Source organism: Stegostoma tigrinum, chromosome 2 (assembly GCF_030684315.1).
Source record: "Stegostoma tigrinum isolate sSteTig4 chromosome 2, sSteTig4.hap1, whole genome shotgun sequence".
Taxonomy (NCBI): domain Eukaryota; kingdom Metazoa; phylum Chordata; class Chondrichthyes; order Orectolobiformes; family Stegostomatidae; genus Stegostoma; species Stegostoma tigrinum.
Window position 1 is genome coordinate 19,959,183 of NC_081355.1, and position 23,304 is coordinate 19,982,486.

A 23,304-nucleotide genomic window follows, 5' to 3' on the forward strand; every position below is an offset into this window, starting at 1 on the left:
CAGGATCCATATCTGTCAATTCCCTTCTGACAGGCAGATTTGCAATTAGAAAGACCATTGCATGATTTCAGGATGTCTACAAGTGCTGGTTATGTACTTCTGAGCATTGTCACAGCAGCCAATGTGTAAACAGCAAAGGTTACACAAATAGGAGACGACAAGAACTGCAGATGCTGGAGTCAGAGTCAATACAGTGTGGAGCTGAAGAAATGCAACAGGTCAGGCAGCATCAGGGGAGCAGGAAAGTCAACATTTTGGAAGCAAATTTTGGAAAGAAAACAATAGTTTTCTGGTATGCTTAGGAGCAAATTTAACAACAAGTGTAAATAAACCACTGCATTCCTTGGAGTTTTGCTCTTGCCTTAAATTACTTAGGAATGCTTGGTGATGAACACCACAAAAGAAAAAAAAAAGTGTGGATGGTAACTGGCTTTTTATACATTTAGTTGTGTAGTTAATACCAGAAGAAACATGAGAAAAAAAATACTAGCAGAGTCACAGTTTATTCCCTTATCACAACTTTTAAAAAAAATACAATTACCATTCTTTCAGATACATAAACAGCAGTGCAAATTAGAGACATTCAGATACTTGCTGACTAAACTCCTTCCTCAAAAATGTGGAATTCATATGGTGCTGCATTTCAAAATGGAGCAAAACATTTTAACCACATCCTGTTGCAAGAAAGCACTGTGGCAGGGAGGTAACCAATCAAGTGAAAAATGTTAGCTTTCTTTGGCAACACATAACACAACTGAAAAATTAGTCATAATCTTACATATATACCAGTATCATTTACATGTCCAGGATTCCCCAAAAGTAGTTCACAGCCAAGGAATTAGTTTTGAAGTGTAGAAAATGCACCAATGCATACAAGCATGCCCTGCGATCCTACAAAAGCTCAGAAATAAGTGATCAACTGATTTGCTTTAGTGGCATTCATTGATGGGTAAATGTAGGCCAGGCAGGTTTGAAACTAAACAGGCAATAACACCATGGATCTTAACAAACAGAACCTTGGTTTAACGTCTCACGTCAATGATGATATCTCAGGCAGTGCAATACTCCCTTGCTATCACTATGAAGTGTCAGCCTAGTTTATGTGCTTAGGTCTTTGCATACGGCACGAACCCTACATTCAAATCTAGAAATCACAATTAAGTGGTAGCGCTGAGCTAAGCTTACTTAAAAGTGTAACAATGTATTCAGTAGATACATATATAAAGCCCTATTGCTAGTTCCAAGACAGTATATTTCAAAAATTACAATTGGGTGCTTAATTTCATAGCCATACTTAAAAGGAAAAAAGGGAACAGTTACAGGTTTTACATGTTTTTAACAAATTTGGATTGATATTTCATTCTAAAAATTCTGTATGAAAACTGAATAAATGAACATTGACATTTTTGTGCCAAGTTTCATAAACAGCAATTGAGTTTCAAGTAATCCCAGTAATTACAATCTTAGAACTGCATTATTTTTAAAAGCTTACATTGTGGAACTGAACATTTTAGAAGTAATTTAGCTGACATGCCGAAACTCAAGCTGAATTACAGATAAAATAGTTTGCTATGGCACAGAACACTAGTTAAAACGAGTCACTACATTCCTACCACACTGCCCCCACCCCCAACCACCACACAGGTTATAGGTTTTGCTGGATAAGTCAGTATTTGTTACCCATCCCTAATTGGCTTGGAGAAAGTGGTGGAGCGTTGCCTGCTTGTACCAATACAGCCTGCAGTTAAGTACACCAGAGTTCCAGGAATTTGACCCAGCAACACTTGATATTGTTCCAAACCAGGATGGGAATGGTTTGGGGGAAAAAAAAAATCTGCAGGTGGTAGATTTTCTCATGTATTTTTACTGATAGTTATTCTATATGGTAGAGATTTGGCATTCAGGTGCTGTTGAAGGATCCTTGGCAAGTTGTTGCATTGTATATGTATATGGTACATGCTGTTACCACTGTGCAGCAGGTGGTGGAGGCACATCAACCATGGCTACTTTATCCCAGATAAATGTCAAGTTTATGAAAATTTAATGTTTTGCCACGTGACTTTTTCTTTCTTTGCAATGGTTTTATAATCAGTGGCTCTCCTTCAAATATCATTCCAATAAAAAAAAATTAAAATTCACAATATACAATTACAAAGGCATTTTTCTACAAGTTATAATTTATAAATATTTATCAAGTTAAAAACCATTTCTTACAAACATCGTGTTTCCACATATTGTCAGAAACTATGATGGAGGGCACGTGATATTTTGTTCACTTGAACAATGAAACTTACCAAGTCACATTTCAGCATATCTAAGCTTGGATGGTGTTTGTAAAGAATTTTGAGTACACACAGAGCAGTAGTGAAATACTGGTGTTGGGAACAAAGAAAAGCAACGAATTAGTACAGTCCACACTATGACATTGACATGTCAACATCTTGTCGATTTCAGTGTGAATTGTCCTGAAGCATTAAGACAATCAATACTGTGTTCAGTAAACCTCCTGAAGTAATATTGTTGAGCAAACTGCAGAACATTGATAGTGTGAAATCAAGTGCTATACCAGGGTAGATAAGCTTTCTGAGAGTGTAACAGAAACAAACAACTCTTAGAAACTTGGCAGTGGTCAGAGTAGGTTTGTAAAAGGCTAGCTAATTTAAATAGAGGAAAAATGAATGATAAAGCTGGAGAGGTTGCGATAGAGTTTTGCTCTTATAGTCACTGACCCAATCTGTAGACTTTGGATAACCTTACCACTAAATAATAATGTAGGGACCCCAAAAAAAGAGGGGTCAGGCCTCAAATGGCCAAGTTGGCAAAAGCCAAAAAATAAAACAGAGCAGCAGTTAATCAATACCAACACACAGAGACAACTGTGGTAGCCAAAAAAACGTGTAAATTCTCCTAACCAATTACATTTGATAAGTCCATCACAATTTCAACAGCTTCAGTCAGGATCACTCGTTAGAAATATTTTGTTAGCCAGATTCGAAAAGTCTACTGGTATACTTTTTAAAAATCTTATTACATACGTGTTTAAATAAGTTGCCATTCAACTTAATGTTAAAGCCACAGCAAACCGAGATGGTGACCAGCATCTCATTTATCTTTGTAAGGCATGTACAAATCTTGACATCCCAGCCCTGTCATCTGTTAAAGAGGAGGAAAATCAGAATCCTTATCAAGGATCCACTTTTGATGAAAGGGTCACAACTTGAAAAGGTCCACTGTCTGTGGTCTAAAAATGCTAAGTGACCTGCTGAGCTTCTCCCCCATTTTATGCTTTAAATTTCAGATTTCCAGCATTCACTGTCCTTTATTTTTGTATTCATGGAACCTTTTTGAGGTTTGTTGTATATTTTCTCAGCTGACTTAATGCTGGTCCAGACTGGAGTGGAATTCATTGTGACATTGTCCCATTGAAGTATCAAGATTCCACAAAGTTTTTGAAAAGGTGAACAGATGTTCAAAAAAATGCACACTAATCAACACTTGTGAACAAGATTAGGACTGAGGAATTCAACATACAAAGCTAGTTTTAAAAAACTGTACAGACTTTGAAAGCTGCTACAACACACCTACCTGACAAAACCAAGGGAAAATTTCTCAATTCACACAGCATAAACATTTGTGGATTATGTACAGATTGGACAATATGTTGCATGATCCAATAACTTCTGTTCGTTCAATGCACACTGAACGGAGAACTGGAGACTTCCTAAGTTGCAGGAGACTGAAGTTAGAAAATGTCCATCTTATACTTTGAAGCTATTGGAAGGTCTCTTTCACATGCTCAGGTCTGTAAGTAACAAGGAAGAATCTGTTCTTCTGCTTAATAGGATGGCGTACTTTCACCACAGTATATGTATTAGGTGTTTTCACTACTCCGGTTCAGGGTGCCTGCAGCTGCATTACTCGGAGACTGAAGGAATTCGTGGAAGTCTTGAACCAGATCTCCCTGTTCACCAACACTCAGGTGAGGAGGACTCCCTATTAGGGGAAAGAAGAAAAATCAGGGTGCCTGTTCGACAAGTAAAATTTCTGAAGAGAAAAAAACTTTAACCTACAAAGTCAAACATATATTGTATTTAGTAAAGCAGAATCTGGTTCAACTCCTTAGGTAAACCTAGGGTAGTCCAGTCATGAACAATATTTTTACCAAGTTCTCATTTCTCATTGATTCAACATTACTCCTGGCTTTGTTTGAACTCATGAGGCCATTGTCATTTTAATCACACAGCAAATGCAGTGCATTCATCAAACGCTGACACCTCAATTAACATAATTAAGTCAGTCAAATATGATTTCTATTAAACAAATCCATGTTAACATTTGTTTATTAACTCATTTTTCAAACTTCCTATTTGGCACCAAATAGGTTTCATTCTTTTACAGCATGTAAACATCATCAAAGGATAGTATGTGATGTCCATCCTGAGCTGCCTTTTACAGCAGTTAAGAGTTAAATCACTTTCCTGTGGGTTTGGAGCCATGTGTCAGCTAGATGAGGCAAGGATGGCAGATTATTTGTCCTAAAAAGGACATTAACAAACTACCTGGTATTTGAACGACAAATTGATGACAGTTTCATTGCATCATTACTGAGACTTGATGTTTATCCCTTCATTTGTACACAAATGTAATTTTTGCAGGCCTTCATAGTCTGTTATAATTACTACTCTCTTCAAGCTATAATACATCTCATTTGGACCAGATGCATTTTCTAGTTTTAGTGTTGTCAACAATTTAAGAGACTTCCTCTTTTACCTTTCAAAATACATCCAATCTTGAAGCTACCTCCTATTAGTACCGTAATAGTGACACCATCCTCTGCTGCAAAATACTCATTTAGCACTTCAGCCATGCCCCATCGGTTCAGAGATGATCTTTTTTGGTCTCCAGTCAATCAGCATTACCATCTGTCCATTCAAATGCTGTAAGGTTGAGCGTTTTCTCTTTGAATTTTCAATCGCATTAGAATCAGACTTTCTAAACAAAAAAGTCTTTCATAAACTAAGGTCTAATCATACATTTCATTGAATTTGGCTGTGCTCCAGTGATGTCATTGCACGGAATAAAACATCTCCCACTGCATCCACTGATCACAGGGGTACTGCTCAACTTCCAAACAGCATCAATAAAACATGAGCATGCAAACAAAATTTATATCAAAAATAAAAAAGATTGAGAGTTGTTTTATGCAACATGCAACCAAAATTAAGTTGACACATTTAATCTTTTGCAAACTGTTCGCAACCTGTTCATTACCAGAAAGAATGAAAGTGCATACTATGCACACGAGTACTGAATTAGCAAATAAAGAATGGTATTTGAAACCAAAGCAGACGTAGACTGCATGCAGAATGAGATCCTTACATTTACATTACTCAAGTACAGTACATTTCACAATCTAACCATGACCAAAAAAATTAAACAAGGACTAAATTATACAGAATGATTAATCCCACTTTCATTCTTCAGGTGCCATGGCAACATAATTACTGCGTACTTATCAGCCAGGCCAGAAGGCACCTGAACTGATGATATTTAAAAGAAACAGATCAAGATAAATATAGATGAAGGATGTTTAACCCATTTTAATTCAGCCATAATTGCTACTTTTGATTGCTTAACTAATTCCAGGTTTCTCATAGAACATTACATCACAGTACAGGCCCTATGGCCCTCGATGTTGTGCCGAACTGTCAAACCGATCTCAAGCTCATCTAACCTACACTATTCCATGTACGTCCATATGATTATCCAATGACGACTTAAATGTACCTAAAGTTGGCAAATCAACTACCGTCGCAGGCAAAGCATTCCAATCCCTTACTACTCTCTGAGCAAAGAAACTACCTCTGACATCTGTCCTACACCTTTCACCCCTCAATTTAAAGCTATGCCCCCTCGTGCTCGCCATCACTATCCTAGGAAAAAGGCTCTCCCTATCCACCCTATCTAACCCTCTGATTATTTTATATGTTTCAATTAAGTCACCTCTCAACCTTCTTCTCTCTAATGAAAACAGCCTCAAGTCCCTCAGCCTTTCCTCATAAGACCTTCCCTCCATACCAGGCAACATCCTAGTAAATCTCCTCTGCACCCTTTCCAAAGATTCCACATCCTTCTTATAATGCAGTGACCAGAACTGTACGCAATACTCCAAGTGCAGCCGCACCAGAGTTTTGTACAGCTTCACCACAACCTCTTGGTTCCAGAACTCGATCCCTCTATTGATAAAAGCCAAAACACTGTATGCCTTCTTAACAGCCCTGTCAACCTGGGTGGCAACTTTCAAGGATCTGTGTACATGGACACCGAGATCTCTCTGCTCATCTACACTACCAAGAATCTTACCATTAGCCCAGTACTTTGCCTTCCGGTTACTCCTACCAAAGTGCATCACCTCACACTTGTCTGCATTAAACTCCATTTGCCACCTCTCAGCCCAGCTCTGCAGCTTATTTATGTCTCTCTGCAATCTACAGCATCCTTCGTCACTATCCACAACTCCACCAACCTTAGTGTCGTCTGCAAATTTACTAACCCATCCTTCTACGCCCTCACCCAGGTCATTTATAAAGATGACAAACAGCAGTGGACCCAACACCGACCCTTGTGGTACACCACTAGTAACTGATCTCCAGGATGAACATTTCCCATCAACTACCACCCTCTGTCTTCTTTCAGCAAGCCAATTTCCGATCCACACTGCTATATCTCCCACAATTCCATTCCTCCGCATTTTGTACAATAGCCTATTGTGGGGAACCTTATCGAACGCCTTGCTGAAATCCATATACACCACATCAACCGGTTTACTCTCATCTATGTTTGGTCACCCTCTCAAAAGAACTCAATAAAGGTTTGTGAGGCACGACCTTCCCTTCACAAAACCGTGCTGACTATCCCTAATCAATTTATTCTTTTCTAGATGATTATAAATCCTATCTCTTATAACCTTTTCCAACACTTTACCAACAACTGAGGTAAGGCTCACTGGTCTATAATTACCAGGGTTGTCTCTACTCCTCTTCTTGAAGAAGGGAACCACATTTGCTATCTTCCAGTCATCTGGCACTATTCCTGTAGACAACGATGAGTTAAAGATCAATGCCAAAGGCTCGGCAATCTCCTCCCTGGCTTCCCAGAGGATCCTAGGATAAATCCCATCCGGCCCAGGGGACTTATCTATCTTCACCCTCTGAAGGTTTTCTAATACCTCTTCCTTGTGAGCCTCAATCCCACCTAGTCTAGTAGCCCGTATCTCAGTATTCTCCTCGACAACATTGTCGTTTTCGAGAGTGAATACTGTTGAAAAATATTCATTTAGTGCTTCCCCTACCTCCTCTGACTCCACAAACAACTTACCACTACTATCCTTGATTGGCCCTAATCTTACTTTCGTCCTTCTTTTATTCCTTAAATACCTATAGAAAGCCTGAGGGTTTACCCTGATCCTATCTGCCAACAACTTCTCATGTCTCCTCCTGGCTCTTCTGAGCTCTCTCTTTAGGTCTTTCCTGGCTACCTCGTAGCCCTCAAGCGCCCTAACTGAGCCTTAACATCTCATCCTAACATAAGCCTTCTTCTTCCTCTTGAAGAGAGATTCCACCTCCTTCGTAAACCACAGCTTCCGTGCTTTACAGCTTCCTCCCTGCCTGACAGGTACATACTTATCTAGGGCACACAGGAGCTTTTCCTTGAATAAGCTCCACGTTTCTAATGTGCCCATCCCCTCTTTGGTCAGACTTTGCCGATGCGTTTCTGCCAGAAAAATTAGATTATTTTCAAACTGAAAGTTATTTTGTACTTGAACTCGCAGTTTTATTTAAGCTAATATTTTAGAACATATATAGAACATAGAACATTACAGCACAGTACAGGCCCTTCGGCCTTCAATATTGTGCCGACCTATCATACCAACGTGAAGCCCACCTAACCTACACCATTCCACGTACATCCATATGCTTATCCAATGACGACTTAAGTGTACTTAAAGTTGGCGAATCTACTACTGTCGCAGGCAAAGCGTTCCATTCCTTTACTACTCTGAGCAAAGAAACTACCTCTGACATCTGTCCTATATCTTTCACCCCTCAATTTAAAGCTATGCCCCCTCGTGCTCGCCGTCACCATCCTAGGAAAAAGGCTCTCCCTATCCACCCTCATTATTTTACGTGTCTCAATTAAGTCACCTCTCAACCTTCTTCTCTCTAACAAAAACAGCCTCAAGTCCCTCATACTTTCCTCGTAAGACCTTCCTCCATGCCAGGCAACATCCTAGTAAATCTCCTCGGCAGCCTTTCCAAAGATTCCACATCCTTCTTATAATGCAGTGACCAGAACCGTATGCAATACTCCAAGTGCGGCCGCACCAGAATTTTGTACAGCTTCACCATAACCTCTTGGTTCCAGAATGCGATCCCTCTATTAATAAAAGAGAAAACACTGTATGCCTTCCTAACAGCCCTGTCAACCTGGGTGGCAACTTTCAAGGATCTGTGTACATGGACACCATGATCTCTCTGTTCATCTACACTACCAAGAATCATACCATTAGCCCAGTACTTTGCCTTCCGGTTACTCCTACCGAAGTGCATCACCTCACACTTGTCTGCATTAAACTCCATTGGCCACCTCTCAGCCCATCTCTGCAGCTTATCTATGTCTCTCCGTAACCTACAAACAGCCTTCTTCACTCTGCACAACTCCACCGACCTTGCTGTCGTCTGCAAATTTACTAACCCATCCTTCTACGCCCTTATCCAGGTCATTTATAAAATGAACAGCAGTGGACCCAACTCCAAACCTTGCAGTACACCACTAGTAACTGGTCTCCAGGATGAACATTTCCTATCAACCACAACCCTCTGTCTTCTTTCAGCAAGCCAATTTCTGATCCAAACTGCTATATCTCCCACAATCCCATTCCTCCGCATTTAGGCTTTTTCTTTCACCACATATCTACCACTGTAAACAAGCCTAAAAAGATATGGGCATCTTATCGCCAGGCTGAAAATCCAAATCACTCATCTGCAAACCTGAGACTCCAGATCAGTCTTCAGACTGTTCTCTTAAATCATCTTCAAATGCACTAGCGTCACCATTTTTTCTTGTACGGATGATTGAGCACAGGCCAGGATGTGACGGGACAGGCAAAGCAACCACTCTTGACACATCCACAGAGAAGCCCTCAAGCGCCCTAACTGAGCCTTCACATCTCATCCTAACATAAGCCCTCTTCTTCCTCTTGAAGAGAGATTCCACCTCCTTCGTAAACCACAGCTTCCGTGCTTTACAGCTTCCTCCCGTAAATTGATTAGGAATGCAAGTTGGTAAGCATATCAAAACAGCAAGTGCTATTACGAGTATGTCAAAAGAAAGTGAAAGTGAGTATCTAAACGAAGTATGGAACTCTGAGGGCACAACTAGGAAATTAATAATAAAGGAACATGAAAACAGCAAATAATTTCAACTAATGTTTTGCCGTGACTTTCACTGTGGAAGGCACTACAAGCATTCTAATGCTAGCAATAAGAGAGAAAAGGTGCTAATAGAAGAAAAGGTTCTGTGACAACTTCTGACATGAAGGAAAAAAAAGTGTTTCAATAAATTAATGGGACTAAAAGCAGATAAGTTGCCAGGGTATGAGGGCCTCCATCTAATAGTTTTAAAAGGGAGTGACTATGGAAATAGTGGTGGCATTGGTTGAAATATTCCAGAACTCACTGGACTCCAATGGATTGGAAAACTGCTCCCGTTCAAGAAGGGTGGAAGGCAAAGCAGAAGTCTGAGTCTATTACCAAGAAGAAATAATAGATGCTTAGAAAAAAAGTTAATACAGTCAACAGCGTTTTGTGAAAGAAAAATCATGTTTGACAAATTTGGTATAGCTCCTTGAAGATATAGCAGAAGAACTGATAAAAGGGAACTAGCAGATGTTGTGTATTTGGGTTTCTTTCATTCGATAAAAGATGCCACATTAAAAGGTTACTACATGAGAGGGAAGCTATTAACAACATTAGGAGTGGTGTATTGGCAAGGATTAGTTAACACACAGAAGACCAAGATTCAGGATTAATGGGTGTTTTTCAGGTTGGAAGGACATAACTATTTAGGTGTTACAAGGGTCAGTCAGTCCGTCCTCAACTATTTACTACCTGCATTATTGACTTGGAGGGGGAAGATGGAGTGTAGTGTGTTCAAATTTGTTGCATCACAAAAAAAAGAGATTGAATGAGCATGCAAAAATTTGGCAGGTGGAGATTAATGTAGGAAAGTGTAATGTAATACACTAATGGTAGGAAGAATCAAATGGCAGACTATAAGTTAAAACAGAGATTCCAAAAAAAAACACAAGTGCAGCAGAGAGATCTGGGTATTTGGAAGTGCATGGAATAAAAAGTTAGCATTCAGGAGCAACAAGTAATCAAAGAGGCAAATGGCATTTGGGCCTTTATTGCTAGAGCATTGTAATTTAAAATAGGCAAGTCTTTTTAGACCTGTACAAGTAGTTGGTGATACTGCATCTGCAGTACACTGTACAGTTCTGGTCCATGTAAGAAAGGATATATAGGTGTTGGAGGCAGTTCAAAATGTGATTCACAAAGCGGCTTCCTAGGATGAGGAGGGTGACTTATCCAGACTGGTTAAACCTTTAGGCCCAAGAGATGAGAAAAATGAAGGGGGATACTATTGAAACATACGATTGAGGCTGCTTGACAGGGTAGATGCTGAGTTGTGGGGTAATCTCAAACTAAGGACAAATGCCAACTATTTTTGTAACAATTTTTTAAAAACAGAGTTGTTTCTTCCAGAGGGTGGTGAACAAAATTAAATTCTCTACCTCAGATCTGTGGAAGCTAGATGACAAAGTATTTAAAAAAGAAGTGGACAGACTTTTGAAATATCAGGCAGTTTGAGGGCTATGATCGGCTGGCACAAAAAAAGGGAGTTGAGGCCTGAAACAAATCAGTCATGATCTTGTTGAATGATTGAGCAGGCTTGAGGGGCAAAAAAGTCTGCTATTTCAATGTTATTATTACATGGAAATACAGCAGACAGTAATAATTATACTTGGCAGAATTATACTGGTAGATTACGGGTTATGGTTTACAATGAAGTACATTGCATTTACACACTTCAGGAGTTCCAATTTCACATAGCAGGAAAAGAAAGACTGCATTAAAAAGGTGAAGAGCAAGATGGCTGAGGCTCAAATGAACAGCTTCAAAGAAGAAGCTGTAAATTTACGCAACAAATATAAAGCATTAAAATAAAAGGAGACTACCTCAAGTTTCAGAGGTGAAAACTGATGAAAAGGCTAGAAATTGAACTAAAATTTTTAAAAAGGTGCAAGGGATTGTGGGTATAATGCCACTAAGCAAAAATAAAAGAAAATGAAGGCAAAGTATTTAAGCATTAGGAAAAGTTTGCAAGTTGAAGAAGATAATGGAAATTGGTGATAATATTTGACTTCATAAATGGTAGGCAAGAGGAAATTGCCCAGAATTAATTAAAAGTGAGACAAGTGATATAAAAAGAAAACATTGCAGAGGTTAGGTGAAAAAGATGACAAATACAAAATACCCTTCGAGGCATATGCACTTGCAGTAAATACAAAGTAGGAAGTCTCACCAAAACTGTATAATGTACTACAGAGACTATAGTTTTGATTTTCCTACTGGAGGGAAATACTTTTGTAGGAAAAACTGTTCAGAGAAGATTTACGTGCCCGATTCCCAGAAAAAAAGTGTGTAGTTTTAAAAGGAGGGGTTGCGCAGGTTGACCCTGTACTCCTTTTGCATTTAGAAGATTGAGAGGTGATCTTATTGAAAGATTTCATTGAGAGTTTGAGAGGGGAGATACTGAGATTATGTCTCCTCCCAGTGGTGGAATTGAGAAATAGGAGCCACAAGTTTCAAAATAACGTGTCTTCCATTTAAGACAGAGGTAGAATTTTCCTTTTAAAAGAATCATTAATCTTTGAAATGGATTCCAGCGAGCAGTGCAGACTGAGTTATTGAAAATATCCAAATGATGATCAAGTTAAAGGTTTCATTTACAAGGGAGTCAAGAGTTATTTGGCTGGATGGGACGGCAGGAAAACAAAAAGATGAGGCAGGCAGCTGTGAAAGCCAAGTGGATCAACAGTCATCTTATCAAATGGTGATGCAGAACCAGAATAGTCCACTCCTACTCCTCTACGAACTTATGGATTCAGAAGGAAGTTAAGGAAACAACTGGAAGCCCTTGAAAGTAATTTGTGTCCCACAAAGTTGTTTTAGAGCTATTTCTGCTCAGAGTCCATAAATTAATTAAATATTAGGATCAGGAAGCAACATCCAAGCTTACAGATGACAAAAAATACCAACATTCCAAATAATTCTGAGGATCAAAAGAAAACTGCAAATAAATAATGACTAGATTAAATGGGCAAAATAATGTCAGGCTTTAACATCAGCAAATGTGAGGTGATATAGTTTGATAGCAAAATCCAAAGTCTTACCTGGAATGGGGAGAATATGTAGGTGATGAGAAAGTGCTGGGGGAAATTTAGGTGGTGTTCAGGTTCAAAAAGACATTCAAAATTAACATCTGAAGTGAATAAGGCCATTAAAAAGCCAATGGAGGTTTTTAAAAAAAATAACAAAAGAGGTCTCAAATATAAAATAGTTGGAGGTGTATTGGTGAATAAACTTAAGTAAGGCCACTGTTGACGGGATGGTGTACAGTTTAGGCATGTACAGACAGTCAAGGTGGTACTAATGCAGATTCAGTATTGTAAATAGCAAGTAAAATTATGAAAGCCACCTGAAATAGTGAGGCAGCTTTTATTAGAATTGTGGATATTTCTTTACAAAAGGCTTTTTAGGGAGAAGACAGAAGCTAATCCAGCTAATAAAAATGGTAAGAAAGAAAAAAAGTAGTGATGTAAATAAACCAGTATGTTTTCAGACATAAGTCAGGACATACAAAAGAAAAAAGTGTTGGAAGTAGCAATGTAGCATCAGTAAAAAGAATGCTCAAGGAAGCTTCAGGGAAGTTTGTACCAGAAAAGGAAATGGGAGTTAAAACAGTGGCAATCTTACAAAATTAAACAAACGCTCTCCCTCAAAGTACTGGGGAAAAATGGAGATTCTTCTTTGCCAAAGTGAATCAGGTTACTCGAGGTCATGGAGGCTGTTTCCATGAAAGGATAAAAGTAAACTTTCTAAGAAAAGAATTAATATTTCACAATGGTGAAACAGTGCAGTCATTGAGAGCAGCTGATCTGATGTGTGATCCAGACAGTTTGATGGAAGTTGTACTAATAAGGGATGGGGATGGGATTTATGCGTTCACTCAGAGTAAAATGAAGTGATTGCGGAAATTCTGTTTCATTAATCTCCTGAATGGTAGATTTTGTATCGAGTGATGATTTGGCCAACATGGATGGTAACCATGGTGACATCCAGGTCATAACACAGTCAAGCAGTTATGGAAATTAGCATGATCAGCAACTGCTTGACTGTGTTATGTCCTAACTTATGTCTGTGAAAACATACCGGTTTATTTACATCACTACATTTTTTCTTTCTTACCATTTTTATTAGCTGGATTAGCTAATTACTGCTATAAGTTTTATTTAATCTCGAAAAGCTTTTCCCATATCACCACCCAAATCAGCTTCTAAGCAAACAATGTAGAACACACACTGGCCATTTAGCCCGACCGGCCCATCCATGTATTCAAACAACACACAGCTTCCTTCCACTTCTCTTCGGCTTAACCTATCAACATAACTTTTTAATCCCTCTCTCCTCCCCCACCCAATACACATTTAGCTCTCCTTTCAGTACAAAATGGATGCAATACGTGGTACAAAGGCTTTCAGAACATGCTTCATGTAATCCTGTATTTTTTTTTAAAAATGAAGGCATTTAGCATGATTGCCTATAAAATAACATGCCATTTAAAAAAGAAAAATCAGTGGTGAATGTCCAATTGCTGACGGAGATTTAAATATAAAAAATAAATTTAAAACTGAGTCCTGGGCAATAGTTAATGCAAATACATTATACACAAAATGAATAATAGCCCTTTATTAAATAAAGTTACCGGGAAAACTACTGAAGCTTGTATAACTTAATTTCACCAAAGTGCATTTTAGGCCATTAGCCAGAGTACTGACATTAAGTTAATGTCCCCTTTCTCACACCTGCAACTAGTGGAAAAACAGCATTTTCCCTGGAGAGGACAGCTGTATTGATTAATTGACAAAAATAAAATCAAATACAGATCACATCCTGGAGGCTGGAATACCAAACTGGATTTCCCCAGCAGTACTGCTGCTGTCCTTACACTTTCAGCATTGGGCTAATGCGACATTAGCAAAATGCTGGCTTATTATTCACAATATAGCAGTCATTAAAAATATCTACATTGGGTGAGGTTTGTATTTCTAAAATTATGTTTGCACTTGAGACTTTCAAAACAAAAGTCAAGATCATCAGTTTAGCATTGATGATATTGGTATAGTTAAACTCTATACGTTCTTTATATTTTCACACATTCAGCACACAAGATCACATTTTTTCCACACCTACGATCACACATTTGGATTAGCCACCTGGAGTGCTGTGTGAAGTTCTGGTCACCACACCGTAGGCAGGATATGACTACACTGGTGGGGGCACGGAAGAGACTCACAAAGACATTAGCTAAACTGCTCCAGCCCAGACAAAGAGGAGGAGACTGAATAGGCTTCCATTGTTTTCTTTAGAGCAGAGAATGCTAAGAGAGGACCTAATTGAGGAGTAGGAGATTGAGGGGGGCACGGACAGGATGGATAGAAAGCAGCTGTTCCACTTATAGATGGAGGGTCGACAACAAGGAGGCATAATTTTAAAAGGCAAGAGATTTAGAGGAGATTGGAGGCTTTTTCTCCCCCCCACCAGAGGGTGCTGGGAATCCAGAATGCATAGCCTGGAGGGTACCTGAAGCAGTTAACCTCAATCTAAAAAAAACGTACTTGGATAAGCCTTTGAAGTATCGTAACACTCAGGGTTAAGGGGTTAGTGCTGGACTGAGTGAGACTTGGTGTAGACTTAGTGCACATTTAGCAGTACAGGCTCAGTGGGGAAAAAGGCGTCTTCTGAACTATATGATCCTATGATTTCTTTTGCAAAAGGATGAGGGTTCACTTAGGTGATAAATAAGCAAATATTTTAAGCTATAAGAGAGAGATGGTTCAGGCTACACATTAGACAAGCTATTTGGCTGCTTATTTTCACAAGCACAAATCCCCAGTATGCTTTTAGATACAGTTTGTACTTTATCTAAAGGCATATTATTTCTGCACACTACTGCAGGGCTTCTTGTGAGTAAATTGCATACAATACGAATTAAATTCAAAACCATACATAACACATTGCAACAGCAGTATATGCCCCTAATTTATGAAACAAAGACAATATATTGCTGAACCAAAGTTAGGACTACGTTTAACTAAGGAAGGATTGGTTCCAGCCGAGATGTAAAACTCGCACTCTTCAACTGTGAAAGAAGGTGCGTGAGAGGGGACTTTAGAACGGATGATAAAAAAAGGCAACAAATGAAAAGAGAAAAATACTCTGGAGTCAAATTCTATGAAACTACAAATTAAGTGATTGTATATGTAAACTTACATAAAGCAATTTCAGAACTGATACCCTGATGCAATTCTTCACAGGAAGTGAGTGATTAATACCTGGAATAGTCTTTTAGATTAGTTAGTAAAGACAACAACGCTGAAGACATTAAAACAGGTAGTTATAATAATAAAAGCAAAACAGCACAGATGTTGGACATTTGAAATGAAAACATAGTACTGGAAATACTCAACAGATCTGGCAGCATCTGTGGAGAGAGATACAGAAATCAACGTAGAGTTGAATAAGTCAGTCAACTTGAAACGTGAACAGTTTCTCTCTCCACAGATGCCATCAGTTCTTACAAATATTTCCACCACTTTTTATTTAACTGAGTTGAAAACAAACAGAGGAAGAGCATGGGGGAAGATGAGAAAATGAAGAGAAAGTAACAACAGTATATTTGTGTAAACACAAGAGCGACTGGATAAAATATAATCTCCCTCATTGGTAACTGTTCTCATTAGTTAAATCTGCAGTACCACAAAAGAACATGCAGAGCCAAATTAAGTTTCACTTTTCCAACAAAATCAAGGATGGGCTTGAGGAAAATTATTGAAGAATAAAACGATTCCTTGTGCACCACAGGCACAAACTAAATTAAGGTTATTTTTTAAAACTTAGCGTATACCTAGGTGGTGCTGCTCACGGTCGGAGTTACTGGAGATTGAGCTGAGGTTTGAGGAAGGTCGGGAACCAACACGTTCTGTCTGAGCCTCATGCAAATCCTGCAGCAACTTGGTGGTCTCATCCAGATTTCTCTGGTTATCATCATGATCAGGTTCCTTCTTCACTACTTTCCCTAAAAAAAGGTGGCACATAGTTTTAATTAAAAAGGTGGTTTAGGCAGCTTAGGAAACTGGACAAGCTTCTAAAGGGACTGGGTACGCAAAATGCTCTTGGTACAAATTAAACAGTTACATTTTACAGGTTTAAAAAACTGTCAATTTTCTAGGGCAAGGTATGCTCATGATATGACATAAAAGACTTGTCATTTCAGCTACAGTGGTCATTGAGCACACTCCGATCTAGTACATGTAAAGCACCATTTAATCTGATCTAACAATCTACCTTGGTTCCTAGAGGATGTTTCCTAATGCATCACTGATTTCATACCAGTATCCTCTGGTTTTAGAATAAGGATGATGCTATAGCACACAGTTTTTTTTTTTAAAAGCTTGAAATCCAAATTTGGCAGAAACTAAGCTGACAATGGACAGATTAACATCAATTTTAAACTTGCATTCCAGAGCTGATACAAGAGTCTGCAACCCCACTGCATAACCCATTTCCAATCATGGCAATATTGTCTGTCAAGATTTTCTGATAACTAAGACTTGGATGCATGATTCCTGTTCGCTAATAATTTCAGTGTGCTTCTTGCTGCTTTTCCGAAGCATCTCAGGCCGAAAATCAAAAGCCTTCCAAACTACAGGCATGACCACTTAAATTATTTTTGCAAATGACCTGCAATGCTTTGATGCACACTCAACTGCTCAAATATACATAGATAAAAATGATTCAAGGAAAGGAAAATAAAACTAGAAAAATCAGAAGAGGACTTGAAAATTCATTCGATCAAGAAACACAGGAGGTCTCAAGAATATACACAGAAAGATTGGCAGTGTTTGAAGTCATCATTAGTGTCAAACAAAATTAAATACTTGCATTTACATCATACCTTACACAACATCAAGGTGTTGCATAGTGCTTTACAAGGACAGAAGTACTTTTGAAGTACAGCTATGGCTGTATGAAGCAACAGTCAGTTTGAACACAGTAAGCTTCAACAAGCAGCAATTGATGATACCAGATCTGCCTTAAACGATGTGAAAAGAGCGATAAGCATCATCCAGAATACATGAAATAATTCGCGTGTTCTTCAAACGTTGTTAGTTCTTGCAATGTTCACCTGACAGCACAGACATGATTAATGGGCAAGTATTTCCCCTTTACTACAATGACCAAGATTGCTTTCAAGTCTCTGGACTGGAACTTGAACCAACAGCTCTGTGATTCAGGGAAGTGTACATTATCCACTCTGCTATATCTGACAGTACAGACAACTATTTCTTCAGCTATCTTCATTGTTTCCTTTCATTTGAACGCCATCTTTCCTTGCTACACAAAATTTTAAAACAGTGTATACGTACAAGGAACTATCGGAGTATATGCTTTCAGAGTATAAGTTTTCATGAAGTCACTGATTTGTTCCTTACAACACTGCTGATGTCAGAGATAGATAACATATTTTCTTCCTTAACAGCCACCACTCATTTTTCTGACCACAAGATAACTTGGAATGGTACATTAGGAGTAAAAAAGCCACAAACCTTAAGAGATAAATATGCATACAGCATTACCCCAGTGTCTGAGTGACTATTACAAAATAAAAAAAGGGTAACTTAAGTTTAACAGCTAAACATCACAAGAACACTCACACCAGACATAAACTTGCAATTCGTTATTTACAAACTTAAAAAGCGCATGAAGACAAACTTCAGAAACTGCAAAGCAAATCTGGCACCTCTAAACAATGTGGTCAATGATTTTTAAAGAGGTCACCAGACTCGAAAAGTTAACTCTGATCTTCTCTTCACAGATGCTGCCAGACCTGCTGAGCTTTTCCAGCAACTTCTGGTTTTGTCCAGGATATTTAGGGGAGTATTTTTCAATGCAAAAATTGGAAATTGCAGTTATTGTAAAAACAAAGAATTGTGTACATGTATCTGCTGGGATAAATGTACATCTATCCAGCTGAAAACTTAATAAACAGACTGTGAAGAGAGGCCATGTACAAAGTACAACTCACCTAGTGAGTTCAATAAAGAAATATCCAAGGAGACATCAGAATATGACTTCACAGGAATGAAATCCAAGCCAGCCCGGTTGTCACCTGCACCACCATTTGCCCCTCCAGCCTGTAGTAGTTAAAATGGCACATAGTTGTATTTTTAAACTATAAAGTTTAATCATAAAATACAGGTTAGAGTTATGCTCCTGTAATGTCTCAAAAACGTGCTGTTTCCTCAAAATGCAGTGAAGCAAAAATTTTGAATACTTTTGACACAGATGCGGATAGATTCTTGGTGAACATGTGGGTGAACAGTTACTAGCTATAGGCCGAAATGTACTCCTACCCCAAACTTATGTTCATAATAATTCTCTCAGGCTGTGGACATATGGCATTTCACATCTCAATAAAGGTTTTCAGCAGGTATTATAGGTGTGTGCTTATTAACATCAGTAGATCAATTCACAATTCAAGTATTTGAAAATCTAACCAAGTGATGTTTGACAGTAGAAAGTTTTTGCTATTATATTTCCCATTCAGAGTCATACATCACAAAAACAGACCCTTCAGTCCAACTTATCTATGCCAAACAAATTTCCCAAATTCACGTGGTCCCACTCACCTGCATTTATGCCATAACCCTCTAAACCCTTCCTATTCATGTACTATTCCAAATGTCTTTTAAATGTAACTGTACCTGAATCTATTGCTTCCTCTAGTGGTTCATTCCGCATAAGAACCACCCTCTGCATGAAAAAGTTGCCGCTCAGGTCCCTTTTAAATCTTTCTCTACTCACCTTAAAAATATGCCCTCTAGTTTTGAACTTACCCACCCTACAGAAAAGATTTTTGCAATGCCCTTATATCCAGCCTATCCTTATAACTCAAACGCTCCAGTCCTGGCAACATCCTGGTGAATCTTTTCTGAACCCACTCCAATTTGTGATGTCCTTCCTATAAACAGGCTGACCAGAACAGCGCTCCAAAAGTTAATCTTAAAATATTACATTTATTTCTACTTTTGTTTTCTGTCCATTAACCTTCTTCATTTATTAAAATAGCAGAATCAAGTTGATCTTCGAATTGCTGGCAACTGTGCCAGAATCCCAGGAATACTGGAAGATCAAACCAAATGCACCCAACTATCTCTCCAGCTATACCTTTTAGAATTGAGGGCTATTTGTCCAAAAATTCCCACTAATTTCCATTTATGGCCCATCCTTAATAGGCCTTGAAGTCACTGACTTGCTTGGCCATTTCAGCTTAAGATATTGATCTTACCAAGTCCCTAGAAAAGCAGAGTAACTTGTACAACAGCTTCTTGATTTCCATGTTTAAATGCACGTTTGCGGTCACTAGAAGTTGCTGCACAATTTAAAATTCCATGGTGAGTGCTGACATCACCTCATTATTTTTAAATCACAAGTCCAGGTGTCATTTCTTTTTTGACAGTTGCTGTCAGGAAAAGTTAAGAAATGATTTATGTTCATGATCTGAAATAGGGTTAATTTTTTGATGACAGGAACATTGTGGGCACAGTGGTTCAATGGTCAGCACCCCTGCCTCACAGTGCCAAGGACCCAGGTTTGACCCAGTCAAGAGTGACTGTTTGCGTGGAGTATGCACGTTCTCCTTGTGTTTGTATGAGTTTCCTACCACAGTCTAAAAGGTGTGCAGCTTAGGTGAACTGGCTATGCTAAATTGCCTGAATTGTCCAATGCTGCATTCTACACAATCACTGCATTATCTTGCTCGTTGTGGGTTTTAGAGACCCACAAGCAAATGCGCATGTAAATGATATGAACTAGGACTCAAAATCTCCTCAACAATTCAGACAACATAATAGAATGAAAAGGATCTAACTCAAAGATGATAAACTTCTGCTGCACACAAGGTGGAATTTAATCCAACGGACAGGGGTCTTGTGCATCAGAAAGTGAGCCAGAGGCCCCACAGCACCTTCTTTTGAGAAAAGCCTGTCATTTTAAGTGGTAACGACCAATGCTCCTCACTGCTGTTACTGCCACTAGGGAAATGCAGAGGTACAGACCCAGGATCAGCAAGACATCCAGGTCACAACTGCCAGAGTGTTCTATGGCAGTTGTAGCAAGTGCAGTTGGAGAATGGGCTGGTACAGATGTTGGCTCTCCTTCCCAATCCAGATACTGGATGTCTCAAAAATCAGCCACCATATACCTGATAACAAGGAGCCTCTACAGAAACCTACATTTGCTTTCTGAATTCCCTCTGTTGCAGAGTTGCAAAGTGAGGCCTTTAAGGGGACATCAAACCCACAAACCCACCATTGTGCAAATTTTGTCAATTAAATTGTGTATCAACAGATGCACCACTCAAAAAGGATACAAAAACTTTGTAGAATTTGTAAAACTTTACAATGTTTATCTTGTAAAACTACCTTAAGCTACAGGAAACTATTCTGACTCAAAATCCTTCCATTCTTGATTCTTTAATGTTACAAGTATTTCTATTTTAGCTCCACCACCGCCAGTGGATTTGTAGTATTTGCTGAAGATACAAATGTATTACCTTTTCCTCTTAGTTACTTAAACAATGTCAAAAAGCTTACCCCTGTTCCCTTTAGTGCTCATGGGCATTTGTAACTGTTTCTACACAGATATCAAGTTAGGAGTGTACCAGGGAGATTTGTTTCCTTGCTATTTAATCTTCTCAGTCATCGCTTTAGATGACGGCCATTGACCATGGTCTGGGGTCTGACCGACACCAACCACACAGTATGTGATGTTATCAAACATAACAAATCGGAAGTCAAAGAACCAAACACAAGTCTTTCAGCAATATAAAAACAACCTCACCACAGATGTCATTTAGGTTTGAACACTCATTAGCTTTACCGCTAAATAGCCTTTTAAAAATAAACTCAATGATTTTCTCCACTCCAGTGCTTCTCTAGGTTGCACCTTAAATCATACGTTTTGCAGCAGCAAGGTGTAAGCTGAAAAACTCCATGATAAAAATCACTTACTCAGAATTCACAAACAGGTAAATTAACTACCTAATTCTTTTCCACCTACTTGTGCTGTATTCTGAGCATTAGTGATGTCTAGCTGCAGCTCTGGCAATTACCTCACAGGCTCATGAAACTTACCAACTTCAGCTCCAGATTTACCATGTCAAAGTACATCATTTCACTAAGCTTCCACTCACTATTCCCAGGTATCCTACAAAGCCTCACATGCTTTTTGAACATGAAAAATTCCAGACAAATGCAAGGTACCACTCAAAAGTTATGATCATTTGAGTTGTATTAAATAATATGATTTTTATTCTGCTCTTGTCATAGTACTGTTGGAGAGATATTGTTGTGCATAAGTTGGACTCATGCTTCTTATAACAGTGACTGGTACTTCAAAAATGTATTTCATTGGTTGTAAAGCATGTTGGAGACATCCTGAAGATGCAACAAGTACTATATAGTTGCAAGTCTTTCTTTCTAGCTAAAATGCTATTTGCATTACACTTTTAACATAACCTAGGAACAGTTCGATCATCTTACCATTAATGGTTTAGATGCTTCTGGACAGGCAGGCTGCAGTTTAGGCTCCTCTTTAATGAAAATTGCTGGCGCCTACAACAAAACAAGGAATGGTTAAGATGATGGCAGAGGTAGAAAAGATACTTTGTGGTTGAATCAGAAAATAGAACAATATACAGAAGTTAAATTTAAATAGTCAGTAAATAAATGTATGAAGAAGAATCTAAAATTGGTTCATAGATTAGAACTAGAGAAGAACACGTCACTTAACTAGCTAAAACGTCTTCACAAATTTCTTTGTCATTTCAAGCTCTCAGATTGCAAGTTTATGCTAAAGAAATTGTATTAGCTCAAACACAATAAATTTCAGTATTTTCTAGAAATGGTAGCAGTCTCAAACTATCCTTTATCTCTTGCAAGCAATTCCCATTTACTCACCTGATTAACAATTGCAGGAATGAAGCCACCACCCCAGGCCAGGTGTTAGCCTTAGGGGAAAAAAAAAGTTTTGATTTTGAACACCTCTTCTCAAGAATGGTCTCGACAGAGCAGACAACAACAACGGCTCCACTGGTGGTGGAGCGGAGAACCAGAGGGGACCTATATAAGGTGATGGGCAAGAGCTGCGATGGAAAAGCCAGGAATAACTTTCTTTTTAAAGGAGCGTGGGCTAGGAACTGAAATGTAATTTTGATTACAGGCAGATTCAGCTGTAACTCTCAAAAGGGAATTAGAAAAACACCAAAGAATAGTTTGTAGAATCACACAAAAGGCAAGCAGGGAGTGCCACTAACTGAAATAGTCTCACAAAAAGAGCTGTTACAGACTTAATAGGCCAAAAGACCTCATCATAGTCTACAGTGATTCTATATGACATTCAAACAAGTAAACGATAAGAAATTATGAGACAGCAAAACAAAAAAAAAAATCAGTTGGTTCATCCTCCCTGCTCCATATAGCTATGGTGCAATATTAACAACATCCTGGCTCAATTCATACATCTGCTTTCAACCTCAAACTCCTTAGAGTGATTAAAGAAATAAATATAGCAGAAGAATACACTCGACTAATTCAGACAGGCCTCACTGAAATCACTAAAAGGTGATCAAAACATTCCAGGCCAGTGTCCATGAGACAGAGATAATGGGAACTGCAGATGCTGGAGAATTCCAAGATAATAAAGTGTGAGCCTGGATGAACACAGCAGGCCAAGCAGCATCTCAGGAGCACAAAAGCTGACGTTTCGGGCCTAGACCCTTCATCAGAGAGGGGGATGGGGAGAGGGAACTGGAATAAATAGGGAGAGAGGGGGAGGC

At 38.7% G+C, this 23,304-nt stretch overlaps 1 protein-coding gene across 7 annotated transcripts in view; it reads right to left on the reverse strand.

Moving 5' to 3' along the window:
* Window positions 1-484: 484 nt before the first annotated feature.
* The window catches only part of brd9 (bromodomain containing 9), a 63,215-nt gene continuing 40,395 nt past the window's right edge, over window positions 485-23,304 (reverse strand). For 6 of the 7 annotated variants that reach the window (XM_048523720.2, XM_048523712.2, XM_048523704.2 and 3 more), the window contains 4 exons: window positions 22,010-22,081; window positions 18,493-18,601; window positions 16,312-16,482; window positions 485-3,993 (listed from right to left, as the gene is read on the reverse strand). In XM_048523720.2, coding sequence (XP_048379677.1) covers window positions 3,872-3,993; window positions 16,312-16,482; window positions 18,493-18,601; window positions 22,010-22,081 — 474 coding nt within the window. In that variant the 3' untranslated portion in view covers window positions 485-3,871. The remainder of the gene's footprint in view (window positions 3,994-16,311; window positions 16,483-18,492; window positions 18,602-22,009; window positions 22,082-23,304) is intronic. The other variant, XM_059652733.1, reaches the window with a different exon arrangement.